Source organism: Vicugna pacos, chromosome 10, assembly GCF_048564905.1.
Source record: "Vicugna pacos chromosome 10, VicPac4, whole genome shotgun sequence".
In the NCBI taxonomy this organism is placed as follows: Eukaryota; Metazoa; Chordata; class Mammalia; order Artiodactyla; family Camelidae; genus Vicugna; species Vicugna pacos.
In genome coordinates, this window is record NC_132996.1 from 41,227,090 (window position 1) to 41,247,470 (window position 20,381).

A 20,381-nucleotide genomic window follows, 5' to 3' on the forward strand; every position below is an offset into this window, starting at 1 on the left:
AAGAAACAACATTCATAGAGGACTTTCTATTCTGTTTTCAGTGCTCTCCATAGATTCACTTAACCCACACCATAACGGGATAGGGCAGGTACAGGTATTCACCTGTGCCCAGGGAAGAAACTGAGGCGCAGGCTTAAGTAACTGGCTCAAGGTCACGTAGCTAGTCAGTGGTGGAGCCGAGACTCGAACTCTGGAAGCCTGGCCCAGACGGCCTGCTCTTGTCCTCGGCCTCCCCGGTGGGCCACGGTCCCAAGGTGAGTCGGGAAGACGTGGCATGAGCGTCAGAGAGGCCAGCGCTGGGGAGGCTGACTGGCCCCAAGCTGCTCATGCTCCCTGCTCTCTCCCCAGATGAACATGCTCATGAGGCTGCAGGAGGCAGCCAACTACTCCAGCCCGCAGAGCTACGACAGCGACTCCAACAGCAACAGCCATCACGACGACATCCTGGACTCGTCTCTGGAGTCTACTCTGTGACAGGGGCCGGGCCATGGAGCCTGCCCCCTCACCCTCCTCCTCCTCGCCCTCTCCACCTGCATCCTCTGCACCATCCCGGAGATGCCCTCCTGAGCCAGCCCCCGGCCGCGGCCAGAGCGCCACAGGAAGACCCAGCCCCCTCGCCCTCCAGCCTTGACCTGGGTGCAGGCATCCCAGGCCAGCCGCCTTGGGACCGCGTCCTTCCACTGCACTATCTTCTGTTTGAATTATTGTTTTGCCTTGTTGCTGTGACCTCCCTAAGACACTGAAAGATACTTCTCGGGAAAGGATCATCACCGTTGAAACAAAAATGGCAAACAAACCAACCAACCAAGCTCTGAAACCAAACAGCATCCTGCCCTGAGCTGCCCAGAGACAGAAGAGACTAGAGCAAAGTCGGAAACGGACACGGCACGGCTTCCCCCTGAGCACAGACCCTGCAGACCAGGTCTTGCCGCCAGCACCCCTACACCCCACCAGTGCCCTTCCACCCCGCCGATGCCCTTCCACACCGCCGGCCACAGAGAGATCGGGGGCAAGCTGGGGCCCTTGCTTTGGTCACACTCAACAAACTGCAGAGCTGCAACACAGGGAACCTTAGGAAAAACAAATCGTGCTTTCTCTCTTTTGTTTTTTAAATGGTGCTCTCCTTACCCGAGAGGTATTTTGCCTGTTCCAGTTCAACCCCACCTTTCAGATCCGTCAGCCTCCAGTTCATCCACGAGCGAGAGCGAAGGTGTGAAAATGTGGCCGAGCAGATGTGGCTGTAAACCCAGAACAGCATGTGTCTGTTTCCTCCTTGTTTATAAACGAATCAGGTTTTTTTCCTGCTAACACTGTGTACAGTGAGAATTGGTCTACTTTGGAGAACTGATCACCCCTTTGAAAATGAGGTTGAGTTTCTCCCTTTCTGACTCTTGGTTTTGAAGATTTTTGTTTTTTTCCCTCCTTCCCCTCGTAGTCAGAATCCATCCTTTGGTGAACGTGAGAACCGCAGGAGTTGGGTTTTGGTTTGGTCCTGCTGAGTTTTGGTTTTCAGTTGTCCACCCTCTCAGTTCTGTACACTCGCTGCCTCCTGCTGGGGCTGGGGTCACTGTGTCCCTTATGGTGGACCAGGACCCCGTCCTCAGCACGTGGGTGAGCGGGACCTTGCCTTTCCTCCTCGTCCTCGAGGCTGTAGGACGCCCATCGACACCTCTAGTGTGCCAGCCCCAACCTTGGATGGGGTGTGAGGTCACCTCGTCAAACACTTGCACTTTCCTCAGAACCAACGTGACGTCATACAATTCGACAGGTGGTGGGGCGGTTGCTCCCTTCCAGAAGCCCCAGCCTCTGTCGGACGAGTCTTGCCTGACCTCTTCGGTGCTGACCTTCCCAAAGCGATGCCTTACTGGTTTTGTACTAACCGCGTTCGTTGATGAGTGTCGTGCCTGCCTGGGGTCCGTTTTTTTGTTTGTTTGTTTTCCCCATGAGAGCAAACAGGGCTAAAAAGTCATCTGCTCATTAGGAGAACGCAAGTTAATGTGACTTTTCTCATCCAAAAGAATCATTTGTGTGGGTGCGTGACCGTGGGAAAAAGAAAAAGAGGAAAAAAAAGGAAAGATCTTTTTTTTTTTTTTTTTAGATTCTTAGTTTCCTGCTAACACCCTGCTGCCTGGACGATGAATCTGTCTTGTGCATGAAAAGGCAAAAGTTCTGACAACATTACATGACATCACTGACCGACACTCCATTAGTGTATGTCTTCCACATGCTGGAATTTTCTCTGCAGAGCTTGGTAAATCTTTGAGTCATTTGTTTCTGTTTGATAAAGAAAATCTTTATTGGACCCCCTTGGTGGGGGTGTCTCTGTTAATGATCAGGGTTTTTCCATTTTTTTTTTAACATTTCTTTTTCCAACGGTCCCTCTCTCTACATTTTTTCTTATTTTCTTCCCACAAGAGCTTGACCTGAAACTGCTCACATTACATTGGTCCTCATCATTTCCTTCCTCCTTGAAAGGAAGAGGGCGATGTGTCCCACCAACAGGTCAGTGGAAAACCTCTCCATGTGCTCTTTTCTTGAATCTTAGTAAACTCCGACTCTATTCTCTCAAGCCTTCCTTAGTCATCCGGGTGTGTGAGTGTGTCTTGTTCTGTTTCGTTTTTCATAAAATGTTTGAAGCATGTATCTAGCCTGTGACCGCGGGCCACACCCTGAGCCTTCTGGTAAACCCGAACAGTGATCCTTCCCAGTTTATCTCGCAGCGATGACCTTACACGCTCATACTGTGAATTCAGGAGGAGGTAAAATTGACTTCTCCTCATGGGCAGTTTTCCCAGTCACCTTGTGAGTCGACACCTGCCAATATCCTTTGGAACTATTTTTTTTATTATTATTTAATGACACCCTCCATTCTCTTCCTCGTCTCCCCAGTCCTACAGACTTCCCTTCCACTGGGTCCAGGCTCAGCACCGAGACCTCTGTCCCTGGTGCTACCTGACTAGGGAATGATGGTTTCAAGGAGTGTAGCCCTCATATGATTCGCAACTCGGTGTCCTTCCTCAAGTTTCGGGAAGCAGGGTTGTCTGATATGCACATTTCGTACTTTGGTCCTGTTTTACTTTTGTGTCGCTCACCTTTGACAAAGTGACTTTGTGCTCATTTAGGGCTCTGTCCAAAATGCTTCCATTTGCCTTTTTCTACAGTTAGGCTCATTTTGAAATGTATGAAATTCTATGCAACATTTGTGTTGAGTTACCAGTGGAAGCCAAAAGTTTTCTTCCCAAACTGCCAAGAATTATACAGGCCATAAATGAGATGGGAATACCTTTTAATTTAAGGTGGTGGGTGGGATAGGGGTGGGACAAGGAACGAGACTTGCCTAGACCTTTGTTGTATCTTGGGGACATTTTTAAATTTTATTGTTGATGCTTAAACTTCAAAATTCTGTGTGTTCAAATTTGATTGTGGCGAATCTACTTCAAAAGGAAAAAAAAAACCATCCAACTTTGTGGATATTCAATGGAAGGTTTGCTGTTTTGATCTAGTTGTTTCCAGTGGAGCAGTTTATGAAATATGTTCTATAAGATGTACATTTTTTCATTGTAACATAGAAATTGTAAATAATTGATTAAAGTGCTGCATTTTGATGAATTTTTTCTAGCCATTTTTAAAGAGAAAACTAGGAATTGAGTATTTTGTGTACGGTATGTTTCCATCCTCCGTCCCCTTTCTCCTTCTCTCCCTCCTTCCCTATTTAATTTTCATTTGTCATGAGGTTTTTGGATTTGCCAATGATCTGCCAGAGATCATGCCCCACGTCATAGAGAATAAAGCTGATGATTGTACCAGTCTTAAATTATTCATGATTCAATAAAATTGATGCTTATTTATTCAGATTAGTGGTTTGGCTTTTCTGTGCCAGAGAAAGCCCTCATCGGAGTTCAATCTCCTGCCAAGAGGAAGTCATTCTTATTTGGATGTAACACACATGGAGAGAGTCCTCCAAAATCTGCAAACCCATCTTTGCCCCTCTGTCGTCAGCATCCTACCTCTTCTCAATTCCTCGCTTGCATGGAGCTTATTAGCAATGCAGGACTTCAGGCTCCCCTCGAACTTTGAATCCCTGAGGATCTTGTGGAAATGAAGATTCTGATTTAGTAGATCCAGGCTGGGGCCCACGAGTCTCATTCTTAATTTCTACCAAGCTCCTGGGGGATGCCAACACTCTGGGCCTGGAACCGCACTTTGAGGCAAGCACTATCGGTATCCAGCCACCCCCCAGGAAACCCCTAGGCGCAGGAAAGCTTTTTCTTTTTTTAATGTAGTGAGTACCGACTAATTGCCAAATGCTCTCCCAAATGTTCCAATATAATCTGTGAAATGACCCAGAAGAAATAAATTTCTTACTCCCATTTTACAAGTGAAAAAAGAAAAAAAAAAAGTTCAGAGAAAACACCTGTCAAGACTCCGAGGGTAAGTTAAGAGGTGAGAGAGGGAGTTTCAGCTCCACATTCCAACCCCAAATCCTGCCCCACTGGACTGCCTCTCATCTCGGGGCCCTGCCCCACATTGCACCTGACACCCAGGCAGTGGGAGATGACATCCCATCTTAGCCTTTTCCCAGCAACAACAAAAATTCTAAGGGCTTAGTTTGACGTGCAACCCAAGGGGTCCCTGTGAAATTGATCCTACCCGGCTGGTTCAGCTGCTAGTGATGTGAAATGTCCAAGTCATTATAATGCATGACAGTGGCCCAACCAGGGGAAGATAAAGAATCCAGACATTTGGCAGGGGCAGTTTTTAATGCCTGTCAAGAAGGATGAAGGGGAGCTGGTACAATGGTTTGGCAACTAGATATCCTTAATTTCCAGGATTTTCCATGTCTGGTATTCCACATGGCTACACAATATACTCTGTTATCTAGGAAATAGGATGAGTGTATACAAAGGACATGATGGGCTAGAGGACATTTAATAGAGAAGGAAGGAAACAAGACATTTAAGTACCTACTATGTGCCAGATGCTGTACTGAGAACGTCACTTCCTCACATGTAATCACAGCACTTCTAAGAGGCAGATATTATTATCTCCATTTTACCAGCAGAAAACCCGCTGAGTGATGATGTTGCTTACTGTGTGGAAGAAACGGAGTTCTCTGCTTATCTGAGTCTAAAACCTGTGCTTTTCCTGCCACATGATGCCGCCATCACCTTAGGTTGGACTTTGCAGGGAGGATTCCATATCCCTTCTGCATTAGTTATCTGCTGCTGTGTAACAAATTGCCCCCCAGCATTTAGCAGCTTAAAGCAACAAACATTTTCTCTCAGTTTGTGTATACCAGGCTGGCGGAGCTGGGTCCTCTGGCTCAGGGTTTCTCTCAAGGCTGCAATCAATATCCTTAAATATTTACAAGAAATATTTAAAAGCAAGAACTATAGAAAGCATTGTATTTGATAGTAAAATGTCAACTGTGTTGCCTTTCAGATTCAGAGATAGATACAGATGCCTCCTATCACGACATAACATCATGGTAGAGACCCCAGTCAGTGCAGAGAAGTGAGAACAGTAAATCCTGAAGATTGGAAAGAAAGAAATTGGACTGTCTCTATTCACAGATAGCATCATGTACTTAGGTCATCCAAGAGAATTCACAGATAAATGATTACAAATAAGTCGGAAATTTTTGCTGGATACAAAATTAGTACATGAAAATCTATTGAACATCTATAGTCAGGCAGAAGTTTAAAAAAAATTAAGAGCATCAAAAATACCAAGTACCTAGGAATAAATTCAATGTTACGATGGGTCAATCCTCTACTGAGAAATCTATGAAACATGGGGAGAAATGAAAAGGCCAAAGGAATAGAGGAACCTGTGATACATGTGGACTAGACAACTCAGTGTTGTGAAGATGTCAGTTCTTCCAAAATGGTCTGGAGAGTTAATGCAACCCCACTCAAAAGCCCAGCTAATTTTTATGGAATTGACGAGATGACTTTATAATGTATATTGAAATGTAAAAGACGAAGCATAGCAAGTGAGGCAGAAGACCAAGGAAAGAGAGAGATCTCCCTACCAGATGCCAACACTTATTACTGGGAGGAGAGTGTAACTCAGTGGTAGAGCGCATGCTTAGCTTGCATGAGATCCTGAGTTCAGTACCTCCATTTTTAAAAAAAAGCTAAAAACAGAAAACAAAAAACACCTTATTACAAAGGTCATTAAGACACTGTGGAACTGGTGCAAGAACTCACAAATAGTTCAAGAAAATAGAACAGACATTCCCCAGATAAACCCAATACACCCTTGCTTTACTATATGGAATCATGAGTTACATTGTCTCAGACCAAACAATGTGTTTATGGAGAAGGGAACTTGACCAAGGACACGTGACTGTTGGATCTGCTGGTTCCTGCTATGAAGCTGGAGGTTGGACTAGCCTTTTAAAGGCTCAGTTAAGGCACCAGCTTGGGAAAGACGTGCTGTGTTGGAGCACTGTTCTCTAGGAAACTGTATACATTTTCAACCCTCAGCTGTTACTGGTTGCTGGGGGCCCAATAACTAGAATACATGGGTTTGGGAGCTGAGGGGTGGAAGGGAGGTGGCCCCCTTCAGCAGCCCACCTGGGGAAATTTTTGCTTTCCATTCCAAGATCTTTGAGGCTCTGCAAAATTAGAGTTTGTGTGTGGAGCAGGCTGGCGGAGGGGGAGGGTATTTCTACTCTTCTACCCCCGAATTTAAAGCAGACAACCCAGTTAAAACATGGGCAGAAGACCTAATTAGACGTTTCTCCAAAGACACACAGATGACTAACAAGCACGTGAAAGGATGCTCAACATCACTAATAGAGAAATGCAAATCCAAGCTACAGTGAGGTTATCACCTCACTCCAGTCAAAATGGCCATCACCAAAAAGTCTACAAATAATAAATTCTGGAGAGGGTGTGGGGAAAAGGGAACCCTCCTACACTGTTGGTGGGAATGTAAATTGGTGTAGCCACTATGGAAAACAGTCTGGAAGCTCCTTAAAAAACTAAAAATAGAGTTTCCACATGATCCAGCAATCCTGAGCATATATCTGGAAGAGACAAAAACTAATTCAAAAAGATACATACAACCCAATGTTCACAGCAGCACTGTTTACAAAAGCCAAGACATGGAAACAACCTACATGCCCATTGACAGATAAATGGATAAAGATGTGGTGTAGATATATATAATGGAATACTACTCAGCCATAAAAAGAAATACTGCCATTTACAGCAACATGAATGGACCTAGAGTAGAGATTATCATACTAAGTGAAGTAAGTCAGAAGAAGACAAATATTATATGATACTACATACATGTGGAACCTAAAAAAATAGTACAAATTAACTTATTTCAAAGCGCAGACTCTCAGACATAGAAAACAAGCTTACAGTTATCAAAGGGGAGAGGAATAAATTAAGAGCATGGGATTAACAGATACACACTACTATATATAAAATAGATAAACAACAAGGATTTATGTATAGCAGAGAACTATATTCAATATCTTGTAATAACCTATAATGAAAAGAATATATATATCATACATATATATGAATCACTTTGCTGTACACAGGAAACTAACACAATATTGTAAATCAATGATACTTCAATACAGTTTTTTTAAATAATAATAAAACTACATCTGCTATCCGATCACTTGGAGCTGCGCACATTGGTAGTGACAGAACTTACTGTGCTGGCGGCGTAACTGACCCTGATAAGGATGTGGAGCTGGGGCTATGGAATGGAAGCTGGGAGACGTCTGTCTGGAACTTGGAGCGCTCTCAGGGTTACCTCTTGGTATTTCCGTGCGTGGTGACGACTGTGAGTGGGCATTTGCAGCCACCACAGCCCAACAAGGACAAGGTAAGTACTTGCTTGGATTCACTAGGAATGAAGGTCTGGCATCTGGACCTAGAGACGTGCAGGCCGAGGGTGAGGGTAACACAGAAGGGAGGACTGGGAACAGTGGTGGGAAACGTCAGCTATGACCCGAGAAACAGCCGGAGCAGTGGTGACTCGCTTGTTCCACTAACCCTCCCATTCTGAGTCTTTCTGTAAAGATTGTGACCAGCCACCACCCGGGAGCATCAATTGCAGAGTGGGCTGGGCATGCTGAATGAGGGGTCTGAGCACTGTAAGGCGTGACCTGTAGCAGACACTGACGATGCCTCAGTCCCCAGCCCGAACCTGCAGTGGGCAGCTGGCCGCCAGCATCTCACTGCAAGGACCAGCCTCTCTCTGCCTCTCCGTCTGAGACCTCTCTCTGGTGCCAAGAAGCATGCTCAGCCTACGTGCAGAGCCGCCCTTGAGGACAACCTAGAACCTACAAGATACAGTAGTCCACAGACAAACGCCCAGCTTTCCCATCCTTCTGTGGGACAAGTGGGAGGCACATTCTGTAGAGCTCTTCAGAGGCTTCCCAGTGGGACTGACCCCAGCTGCCCCCAGTGGTGATCAAGGAACGCTTTATGGGCTTTCTCCCTTCCTTGTCACTTTGTCTATTCCCTCATGCAGAGCTGGTGCATCGAGGCACCTCGGGTGCGAGAGTCTGCCTTACATTTTGTAGTCCAGGAGCCTCACTTGCCTCAAAAGTGCTCGCTGACACCACAGCATAGACTAGCTATCTATACTCAAGTCTTTTCTCAGGATCTGATAAGACAACTCAGCATTTGCAGTCTTGTTATTATGAATTGAATTACGTTCTCTAAAAACATATGTTGAAGTCCTAACGCCTGAGTACCTTCTAATGTGACGTTATTAAGAAATAGGGCATTTGCAGATGTAATTCATTAAGATGGGGTTCTACTGGAGTGGGGTGACCCTTAATGCTATGTGACTGGTGTCCTTACAAGGAGACAAGGCAAGGGTATGAGGGAAGAGTGCCGTGCGAAATGCAGGCAGACAGGAGCTGTGCAGCTGCAAACCAGGGAACACCAAGGACTGATGCTCCTTGCTCCCACCAGAAGCTGGGGAAAGACAAGAAAGGAGTCTACCCAGAGTCTCAGAAGGAGCACAGCCTGGCTGACATCTTAGTTCCTGACTTCTAGCCTCCAGAACTGTGAGAAAATAACTTTCTGTTGTCTTAAGCCACCCAGTTTGTAATACTGAGTTATAGCAGTTCTGGGAAACAAATAGAATTATATACCAAACAGAAATGCACATGCCATGCACATATATGCCACCAAGAAACAAGAACACAGATGTTCATAGCAGTTACCATGTTCATTATAGCAAAACCTGGAAGCAATCTACACATCCATTGGCAGTAGAATGACAAGTAAAATTGTGATGTCAGCGTCTCCAGCAGTGAAAGTACCTGTGGGTGGATATTGAATGACTGTTGAGTGAAAGCAGCTGGACACAAAAGGATGCCGAATGTGTGATTTTGTTTATAGAAAGTTCACACTAGTGTTAGGCATGGGCACATGTGTAGGTCATAAACCTAGAAAGAAAAGCAAAGATGGCAGGGGCAGCGGTCAGGGAGGCTGAGAGGCTCTGGGCTGCTGACAGTGTCCTGTTTCGTGACTTGGGTGGTGATTTCACAAGCAGCTGCTTTGCAATAGATCATCGAGCTGTGTATCTTTGGGCACGTTTTTCTGTGAGTGTTATACTTCACAGCAAAGTTTTTAAAAAATAAACGCTACCCCAGGCTGCCCACCTGGCTACCACACCCAGTGAATGCCGCAGCACAGCCGCGAATGCTCCTGAGCGTGAGCACACTGAGGTTCCCGAAGCCATAAATCGAGGCCACCTTTTGCATCCACCTCCACACTAACTGGTGTGTGAGCTTGGACAGATTCATGCCCATTCCCTATACCTCAACCCCCTCTTCAGTAAAATGAGGCTAACCGCACCTGTCTTGCAGGATTCAGGGAGGCGATGCGTCCATAGGGTGCCAGATGCTGTGAAGTACTTACTCCATCGTCCTCCCAGCTCTGACTTCCCAGGCCGTGTGATCTCTGTGCCGTGGCAGAGGATGGAGCTGCTCAGCCTCGACGGTGGAATGGGTTGGAGGATGCAGACAAGGGGAAATTGCCTGCAGGTCATGAACAGGGAATAGGCTGCTTTATAAGACAGTGAGCACCGCATCACCGTGGGAGTCTGCGCATGGCTGGAAGACCACCTAACACAGCAGCAGCAGAGGAATCCCCTCCCTGGTTGACAGGTGAGTCCAGGTGGCCTTGGAGCTTCTCTTGCCTGGCAGGATCACTGAAAACAGGGCATGATGGGAAGAGTATTGGGGTCTAGAGACTCGGGTTACTGGCTCCCATCCTGGCAGTCTCCTTCAGAGAAGTCCCACCTATTCTCAAGGCTACGGTTTCCCAGTCTGTTTAATGAACAAATTGGACTAGCTGCAATTATGGTCAGCCGAGTCTACTCACAGTGACCACGAGGGGGCAGCAAAGCCCAAGCAATGCCAATTCTGCATTGGCCTGGGGATGACTTTCTTGGCAAAATGTCTTTCTTTTTCTCTCACATTAAAAAAAGCAGGGGAGGGGGCGGGTTGCATATGAGTGAGTGTAGTATTTTCCCTTCTACCCCATGCTTGGAGCATAAAGCTGCATTCATTATAAAGAGAATAGCAAATGGAATTAATGTGTCTGGCATCTTGTTAAATCAAGTAATTTGCCTTCATGGGCTCAAGTAATCTGCTTAACGGTCAGGTGAGGTTGGTATGATCATCCCCACTCTGTCAAATGACTGGTTAAGGGACTTGTGCAAGGTATCACTCATCAGGGACCAAGTAAGAATGTGAACCCAGGGCTGGTCAGATTTCAAACCTTGGAGTCTCCCCTGCCACATGGCAAGCTCCACTTGCAGCTGCCAAGACACTTGCGTCCATAATCTCATCGGCAGTGCACCTCCACCTTGCTGGTTAGGCCAGAAGGCATCATTGCACTTAGAGGAGGAAACAGAGGCTCAGAGAGGGGAAGGAATCTGTCCCAGACCACATCCTGAGCTAATGGTGACAGAACTTTGTATAATTTAGTGGAATATAATCTTGTGTTTACTTGTAGGGGTTCTGATGGTCATGATATTGATGTAGTAACCTCCAATACTATTTTTTTAAATTGAAGTATAGTCAGTTACAATATGTCAGTTTCTGGTGTACAGCATAATGTCCTAGCCACGCATATATATACACATATATTTGTTTTCATATTCTTTTTATCAAAGTTTATTATAAGATATTGAATATAGTTCCCAGTGCTATACAGAAGAAATTTTTTCATCTATTTTTATATATAGTGGTTATCATTTGCAAATCTCAAATTCCCAAACTTATCCCTTCCCACTGTCTTTCCCCGATAACCATGAGATTGTTTACTATGTCTGTGAGTCTATTTCTGTTTTGTAGATGAGTTCATTAGTGTCCTTTTTTTTTCCTCTTTTTTTAAATACCAGTCCCATTTAAAAAAAAAGAAAAAAAGAAAACCTGAGATTCTTGAAAAAGTGGCTGATTCCAGATACTGGACAGAAAAATAACAAGGTAAGCCTCGAACCTCCGGTCGTGCGGGAAAGCTCACATTCTGTGTGAGTTCCCTGGGGACTTGTTGGTCTCTGTTAGTTTCTCTTCCTATTTCAACATAAATGTGTGTTCTTAGTCAAAGCGAACCGATGGATCAAAGTGTGGTCATTTTGGGCCGATCAAGCACTTTGATATTCTTTCCTCTCTCTTTCTCTTGGGCGCCTCCCAATATTCTGCCAAATTAACTATGGAAATACTGAGGTCTGAAAAATTTTAGCTAAAGGACACACAGTAATAAGTGACAGAACTAAGACGTGAACCATGAGCTACATGTCTTCTTTTCTCATGTAACATACTGCCTCTTTGACAGTACATTTTAATTTAAAATTTATCCAAGATCAGAGAAGTTTGGATCCAACTTCCTCTTGTTACTCTTTTCAAGCAGGTAACACAAGCCTGCTGATTTGAGGGTTTATGGGCAATGCCTTACCTGACTTCAGTAGCATGCTTTGTGCACAGTAGGTGCTCATCTCATCCAGTGATTCATGGGTATTAGACCAAAGAGCAGAAATCTGAGGCATAGCAGCAGGACAGAGATTGGGGGGTTCTTTTATTATTTTCCAAATCATGCCCTTCCTTCCCTCTGTGCTCTAATCCTTTCTTGAATACCTCCCATGTGCCATCCACCATAAAGCAGCTAACTAGCAGATATGGGTAAACTAGTAATGGTTAAGAGCATGACCTCTGGACCAAGGCTGTTTAGGTGTGAAGCTTTTCTCTGTCGCTTGCTAGTTGCATGACTTCCAGCAAATTTCTTAACACTTTTTGCCTCGGATTCACTATCAGTCAATGTAAAATAAGTTTATCAAACAGAACCTACCTTGTAATGTTGTTATGAGGAATAACTTAGGAAATAAATGTGTTATTTGTAGAACGATACCCAGTAAGTATTACACGACGTGTAAATGTTATTACTCAGTCTCCCTGTATCTTGGCCTTGAATGAGAGAGCTCCAGCTTTGCATCCCAGTCTCCACCTCCAGACTGGAATCCCAAAGCAGTGTTCCCATCTCTCCTCTACTCCCCTTTATCATAACCCACTCCCCCATCCCTCCAACTCCTCTTCTGCAGGAAGTCTCATTTTCCCAATACCTCCTTACTCCTGGCCCCTGCTCCGCACCTCTCCCGGAGCCTGCCCCCAAGGCTCATCCCCCCAGGGACGGCTTCGCCGCCTGGATCACTCCCACGCCTTGTCTTTTTCCTGAACTCCAAAAGCACCTGTTGTCAGAGCCCTGTCCAGCCTGCCTGTTTGCCTGCTCTGTGGCTGCCTTATCACATCACACAGACTGTTAGCCATGGCACGGGGTGCAGGGCGTGAGGATGTGTCCCATGTCTGCCTCTGTGTCATCTACACACCAACCAGCCCCCCATCACACACACACCTATGTATATAATGAGTGCCCATCAGAGCCTGCCAGATGTCTGCCTGACACCGCTCACTCTCACACATCCCGTCTCACCTTCACCCCCACCCCTACTCTGGTCCTAATCATCAAACCCTGCTTCTCTCTTGATTTATCTTTCATCAGCCCACAAACATGCTTCAGAATCTGCAGACTTAAAAAACAAGCCAAGAACCTCCCTCTACAACACATACCTTTTCAACTCCTGTCCATTGCTCTGCTTTATTCTACAGCCAACCTGATTGAAAAACATGTCTATCCTCGTCTCCAGTGGCTTTCAGACTTTTTTTGACTGTGACCCATAGTGAGAAACACATTTTATGAAGCAACCCATGGCACTCACACTGGTAGTGTGCAAGCACACACTCGCACAAGCACCCACACTCACACAATGCACTTGCACGCAGTCGCCAAACACACGTATCGTGTTTGTGCGAAACTGAAATAAACGCTTCACAAAACATTACTCGTGGAACGTACTGAGATTTTCTATTCCGTCTGATGCTATGTTATGCCGTTTCATTAAAAAAAAAACAAACTGGCAGCCACAGGCTGAAAGTGTCCCCCCACCTTAACTGCTGCTGCCAAATTCATCTGAATTCATTCACTGGGGAGACCTAATCCCCAGTGTGATGGTATTTGGAGTTGGCGTCTTTGGGTGGTGGTGAGGTCATGAGGGGAGTCCTCATGAGTGGGGCTAGTGCCCGGAGAGCAGAGCCCCCTACTTCCTCCCCCAGGTGAGGAAGACGTCTCCTCCATTTGACACGGTGACTGTATCCCAGGACGTGGCCCCCCATCGGGCCCTGCCTCTGCTGGTGCCTTGACCTTGGACTTCCCAGCCTCCATGGCCACGAGAAGTAAATTTCGGTTGTTTATGAGCCACCCAGTCTGTGGCATTTTTGGGTAACAGCCTGACAGACTAAGACACGCCTAGACGTTTGCTCCACTTGCTATTTGCTCCTATTAATGTTTTTGACATTGAGAAATGTTTAAAGTTCAAAGCACAGTATAAAGAAGTCTGTTGTGACCACCTAGGATTTACAGATGTTAACACTGTCATGTGTCCTTCAGATGTAAAACTGCATCTCCCGCCCTCCCCTGACCCGGCTCGACTCCCTCCCTCCCTCTTTGGAGGCAAGAATTGGGTATTATCCTGTCCGAGTCCTTAAACGTCTACTAAATCTCTGTGCATCTACAACAAGATGCATTTTCCTAAGTATCTGAAAAATTTGTATTTCACATTTAGGTTTTGGGTTTTCAATTCATGTGAATTTTTGCGTACAATGTGAGCTCAGGATCAAAAGTACATATAATTTTGGAGAGACAGGTGTCCCAACATTCTTTATTGAAGTGCAGCCTTTCTCTCCATTGCATGAAATGCCTCCTCTATCAAACCTCAAGGTTTCCTGGATTGGCTCTGTTTCTGGGGTATTTAGTCTTCAATTCACTTTCAATTTGCTTACACCCCCCGCCCCCCACCTCTTAAATAAAACCAGTCTTCTCAGGGTCCCCAATGATTTCTATCCAGTCAGGTAGTTTCTGTTCTCATCTTTACTTTCTTTTTAGAAATTTTGGGAGAATTGGCATCCCCCTGCTTCTTGAAACATTTCTCCTCTTTGCCTCTACGATAACCAGTCTCCTGGTTTTCCTCCCACCCCTAGGCCTGCATCCTCGCAGGTGGCCTCCACTCCACCGGGTCCTAACACAAGCACCTCCTCATCCTTCTCCAGCCCTTCTTTGGCTTAAAAAAAAGTATGCAAATAATACACAAGTATGTTTCCAAAGGATAGAAATGAAAAAGGCATAACCATAGAGGAACATAAACCATGCTTTTGTATCGCCCGCCACCTGCTTCCCCACAGAGGCATCGTGGACTGTGTAGGGCAGAGGCTGATCCATTCTCCCCTTCATCTTCTGTAATAGAATCACCCAGAAGTTAGCTTACGTTGAAACAGCATGTGTGGCATTGACCAGCTTAACCTGGTTTTGCTTCCTTAAAACAGGTTGTGGATGAATCTAACCTGGAGTTATTTTACAGAGACAACACTGCACGTGTGTAAGAGGGGAACCTGTGTCTCCAGGATAACCCTGGAACCAGGAATCTTCAGTCCATGGAACTCAAAGAACGGAAATGTTGCCACCGGACCCTTTTACCAAGCAAGAAGTCCTTCAATAAAGAAAATCTGGCTTCGGGCAGCCCCAGTAGCTTGATTACTATATATGGACTGATTCCAGACTAGCCTATTAGCTTCCAAGTTTGAAATTCTCCTAACCACTTAAGTTTCACCCCAGAACTCCGGGTAGGCGAGACAGATTTGAGCCCTGTCTCCAGTCTCCTTGCCAGTCAACCTCACAATTAAGTTCTTTATTTTCTCAAAAGCCGGTGCTGTACTCTGGGCTTCTATGCATGTGGGGCAGCGAGCCCTTGCTCAGCGATGACATCTCCCTCCCGTGCAGCTCTGTGTAGCTCTGCAACTGAGTTCTGGCTCTCGATAAGGTGGAGTTGGTGTGTGCAATGCAGGGACGTCCCCTCACAGGAAAACACATGCCCTGCTCCTTCTCTTTGCTCCTTCCTGCTGTTTGGTTGCCAGAACCACAGCTGCCACCTGGGACCCACACCGAGCAATTCTGTGACCCCAGCTGGGAGTCTTCAGTTCAACTCAGTGCTGACACTACTCACCTGGAGAGAGTGTCAGCTGCCCCAGGTCAAGCCTCAACCCCCACCCAAGACTTCAGATGCCAGTTCCAAGTGCAGGTTGTCGCTTGTGCTTCTGACCAAACGGCTGTAGACTGGAGGTTCCCACCAGGCCCTCCCTGATTTCGATTACCTTGCTAGAGCAGTTCACAAGGCTCAGGAAACAAGTTGACTTACTAGATTATCGATTTATTATAAAAGAATAGAACTCAGGACCAGCCAGATGGAAGAGGTTCCAGACCAGCCAGTCAGCTTTCAAGTTTGTAGGAAGGGGCGAGGATCTCCTGCACTCTTTCCGAGCCATGTCCCAGTACCTGCACGTGTTCACCAACTGGGAAGCTTTCCAAATCGCGACCTCTTGGGCTTTTATGAAGGCTTCATTACAGAGGTATGATTGTCCCTCTCCCCTCCCCACACGTGGGGCGGGGGCTAAAAGTTCCAACCCTCTAATCACAGGGTTGGTTCCCCTGGCCAGCAGCCCCCAGCCTTGGTGCTTTCCCAAAGTCACCTCATTAACATAAACTCGGATGTGTTTGGAAGGTGTTTGCCATGGATATCAAGATACCTTTATCTCTCTTATCACTTAGGAAATTCCTAGGGTTTTAGGAGCTCTGCGCCAGAAAGGGGGACAAAGACCAAATGCATATTTCTTATTATAAGTCACAGTGTCACAGAGCTGCATATTAAGGGAGATGGGAAGGCCGAAAAGACCCGAGATGCTGTTCCACCCCCGCACCCACATACGGGAGAGCAATGGGCGTGTTGTTGTGAACTGTTGTCATCTGGGGTTTCCTCTTACACCCAAAATCAACCTAACTCAAGCTGTATGCCCTTTATGATCTTTCTTAACAAGTTTATCTTTTCTTTTCTGTAAATGAGGCTGGCTTTTTTTCCTGAACAACACAGTGCATTCCTCTGTCCTCCTCACTTCCCACAATGAGTCCATTCCTACAACCTGTGCATCCTTCTTCCAGCCCTCACCCCCTCTTCACCCTCCCTGCCACTTCCCTGGTCCAGGTCGCCCTGATTTCTAACTGTGGTCAACTGATCATCCTGTTTCCACTCCTGCCTAGGGCAGAACCCATTCATTCTTCAATCCATTCTTCACCTCATGCTCAGGATGATTTAAAAAAAAAAAATACAAATCATGTCAATCTGTGCTTAAAACTCTGTGCTTTCCTGTCCCGCATAGAATGAAATGTAAGGCCTTTCACAGCCCTACAAAGCTGGGAGGGACTCACTGCCCTCCTCCAACTCCATCTGGTCCAGGCTGTCATTCTCTTTTTCTTTGTTTGTTTTAACTTTTTTGTTGAGTTATAGTCAGTTTATAATATTGTGTCATTTCTGGTGTGCAGCACAATTTTTCAGTCATACATGAATATCCATAGATTCATTTTCATATTCTTTTTCACCATGAGCTACTACAAGATCTTGAATATATTTCCCTGTGCTGTACGGTATAAAATTGTTTATCTATTCTACATAGACCTGTCAGTATCTACAAATCTCGAACTTCCAGTCTGTCCCTTCCCACCCCCCTCGCCCATGGCAACCACAAGTGTGTATTCTATGTCTGTGAGTCTGTTTCTGTTTTATATTTAAGTTCATTTGTCTTCTTTTATTTTTAGATTCCACATATGAGTGACATCATATGGTATTTTTCTTTCTCTTTCCAGCTTACTTCACTTAGAATGACATTCTCCAGGGACATCCATGTTGCTGCAAATGGCGTTATGTTGTCATTTTTATAACTGAGTAGTATTCCATTGTATAAATATACCACAGCCTCTTTCTCCAGTCATCTGTTGCAGGCTGTTATTCTTTTTAACCACGTTGTATCTCTTAGTTCCTTTCTCCATCACCATGCCCTTTGCAGACTTGGTCATAAATCATCTGAATTACCCTTTTCACAATAAGTGCCCTACTGGTACCTGACTTCTGCTAAAATGTCACCTCCTTAAAGTGGCTCTGCCTGGCTAGCCCTGCATTCTGTTTACCTCCTTTATAGCCCTATGACAATTTGTAATTATATATGCATCTATTCACCGACTTGGTCAGCCTCTTCCTCTCTTGCTGGATGGTAAGCTCCTGGGACCAAGGACCGTGTTTGTTTCAGGTGTCACTCCATCCTCAGGAACAACCAGAGATCTAGCCACACAGAAGGCACTCAGTAAATTCCTGTTAAATGGAAGAGCCCTGCTGTAGAGTTAAGAAACTTTGGTTCAAGTACCATCTTCACTGCTTACAGGCTGTGCCACGTTGGGAAAATCCATCAACTTTTCTGAGCCTATGTGAAACACAGGGAAAATGAAACCTGCTCCTGATGATCTCATGGGGTCGATGTGAAACTCAAATGGGATGAGGTAAGGTAAAAGTTTTAAATTCTGAACAAATGTGAGGAGTTAATTCGCTGTTGAGGCGAGGAAAACTTAGGTGAGAACTTGGAATGAGAAACTACTTTCTCAAATATCCTGTGTGTGACATAGGCCTCTGTAAACCGGTCTGTCCAAAGCCTTGTTAACAATTAATAACCATTCATTCCTGGTCGTTTCCTCTTACTATACAGCGTTAACAGGAGGGTTTTCTTGGAATACAAACTTTAGCACTACTTACATCATCAATCCCAGTAAACGAGTCCTTTTGATTTAAGAATGAGGAGTTTAGTGGCAGCTGGAGTTGAAATGAAACTTTTTGCTAAGAACAATACAAACTCAGCTTTCTCACCCCTTGATCTGCTTTGCTTTGTTTGTTGGTGATTGCTGGGGTGTGATATTTACAGAAAAGTTTAGTAAAGTGCAGGGGGTGGCCTGTCCTTTCACACTGGATGCCTACGTGGTGTAAATAATCCTCTTTTAATCACAGTCTAAACATGGTCCTAAAACAAGATGTTTGTGCCAAAAAGAATTCCAGGAGGCATTACCCTGATGGTGGGGGCTTGGACGGGAGAGTAGGGATGAGTGGGTTAAATAATAGAACCATCAACCCCATCGAGCTTGGGCAGGGGGTGGGGTGCACACTTTTGTTGCTTGGATTAACAAAGAATGAATTGAAACCTCACTTTTGCTTTTAATAAGCACCTTCCTCTAATAGTACTTTTGCCATTTAAACTATAAAGACTGTGATCTTGTTTTATCCCTTGCAACACATCTACGCAAACACATTTGGATTTTTTAATAAATGTCTGACTGCACCAAACTACATTCCTACCAGCAATGTATGCCTCTCTACTGCCTCCTCCCCACAGCCAGTCAATATCACTTAAGAATGTACTTGATGAGGCAGGGAAAATTATTGTTATCAAATTTAAACACTTAAGTATTTAATTTGTAATCCTTCTAATACTATGTATAATGAGATGAGAAGTGTGCATAAAGCCCTTCTGCTGCAGCCTGAAATGTGATGGGCATTTCAAGGAAAAGCATGTACGTAATTGAACTAGCCACATTTTGTATGAAATTCCATCTTTACTTGAAAGAATGACTGATAGACAAACTGTGGTTTCAGGTAGTATCCTGTAAACACTTTCTCAAAAAATGAATGAAGTGAGCCTTTCACTTGAAGAAAAACTGATCGCATTTGTCCCCATCATAAAATTTAAGCTTTCAAATAAAAATTTAAATTTTGGAAAACTTGTTATCTGCCACCATGAGCTTAAGAGCTTCTCAAGACTCTTATGATGAGATGGTTGATGATATTAACAAATATAATGTTTGACAATATATGAAAAGTGTCAACATTTAGAATATCTGCATTACTCGGTGAACTACTGTTTTCCAAGTGACCAAAGCATCATGTTACAAAATTATACATGAGTAAAACATCCATTCAAAATGCAAGACAGAGCAATGGGCTTTAATGTAATAGAGTTGAAAAGCTCATCGATAGGAATTTAGATTCCAAATTGCTACAAACGTTTAAAAAAACTACCGCTTGTCAAGTTTTGCTATTGTAACAAAGAAAAGCCACAATCATCTAAGGCTCTACAGACAGTCCTCTTCTCCTCACTGCATATCTGCATGAAGCCAGATTTTTTTCCTATTACAACAGACTGTAGATACAGATAAGGAGGCTCCAGCTGTCTCCCATTAAGCCAGTCATTAAAGAGGTTTGCAGAAATGTAAAGTGGTGCCACTCTTCTTTCTGACTTTTTTGTTTTGTAGCATATACTTCTCTTTCATAAAATACAGCATTTATATGGATAGTTAATAGGATTGTTTTAAAAGGAAGTAATAAGTATATAAATGTTTTCTTAGTCTTGATTTCTTATACTAAAAATATCAATAGATAAAACCCACAGAAACAAAAAGTCTTTTAGATACTCAATGATTTTTATGATTTTTTTTTTTAAGTGCAGATACTGGGGATTAAACCCAGGACCTCGTGCATGCTAAGCACACACTCTACCACTGAGCTATTCCCCACCCAGATACTCAGTGATGTTTAGTAGTAGAAAGGAGGTTTGTACATCTCAGTTTGAGGATCACTGGTTTAGACCACAAGGAGGACAAGTGGTACAGTGAGACATTTAGGTGGATCAGAAAGATTTTTAAATAGCCATTGATTTTTTTCCCCTCATAACTTCAGAATATTAAAAAACATAAAGCTCTATTGGTTGGAGTTTGATTAAATGGGTTTTTACCAGTTTAGTCAAGTAAGCAAGATGGTGTATTTGAGCCTGAATTTGAATTCTGGCTGAGATAAGCACTGGGAAATAACCAAAACTCCTAGCCTCAGTTTTTCCATCTGTAACATGGGGATAA

The 20,381-nt window shown here is 44.6% G+C and overlaps 1 protein-coding gene across 11 annotated transcripts in view; it reads left to right on the plus strand.

The window, feature by feature from the left end:
- NAV2 (neuron navigator 2) overlaps positions 1-3,854 on the plus strand; it is a 773,977-nt gene extending 770,123 nt beyond the window's left edge. For 9 of the 11 annotated variants that reach the window (XM_031681096.2, XM_015243612.3, XM_072969662.1 and 6 more), the window contains one exon: positions 349-3,854. In XM_031681096.2, the coding sequence (XP_031536956.1) occupies positions 349-474 (126 nt within the window). In that variant the 3' untranslated portion in view covers positions 475-3,854. The remainder of the gene's footprint in view (positions 1-348) is intronic. The other 2 variants (XR_012076623.1, XM_072969658.1) reach the window with 2 other exon arrangements.
- The last annotated feature ends 16,527 nt before the right edge of the window (positions 3,855-20,381 follow it).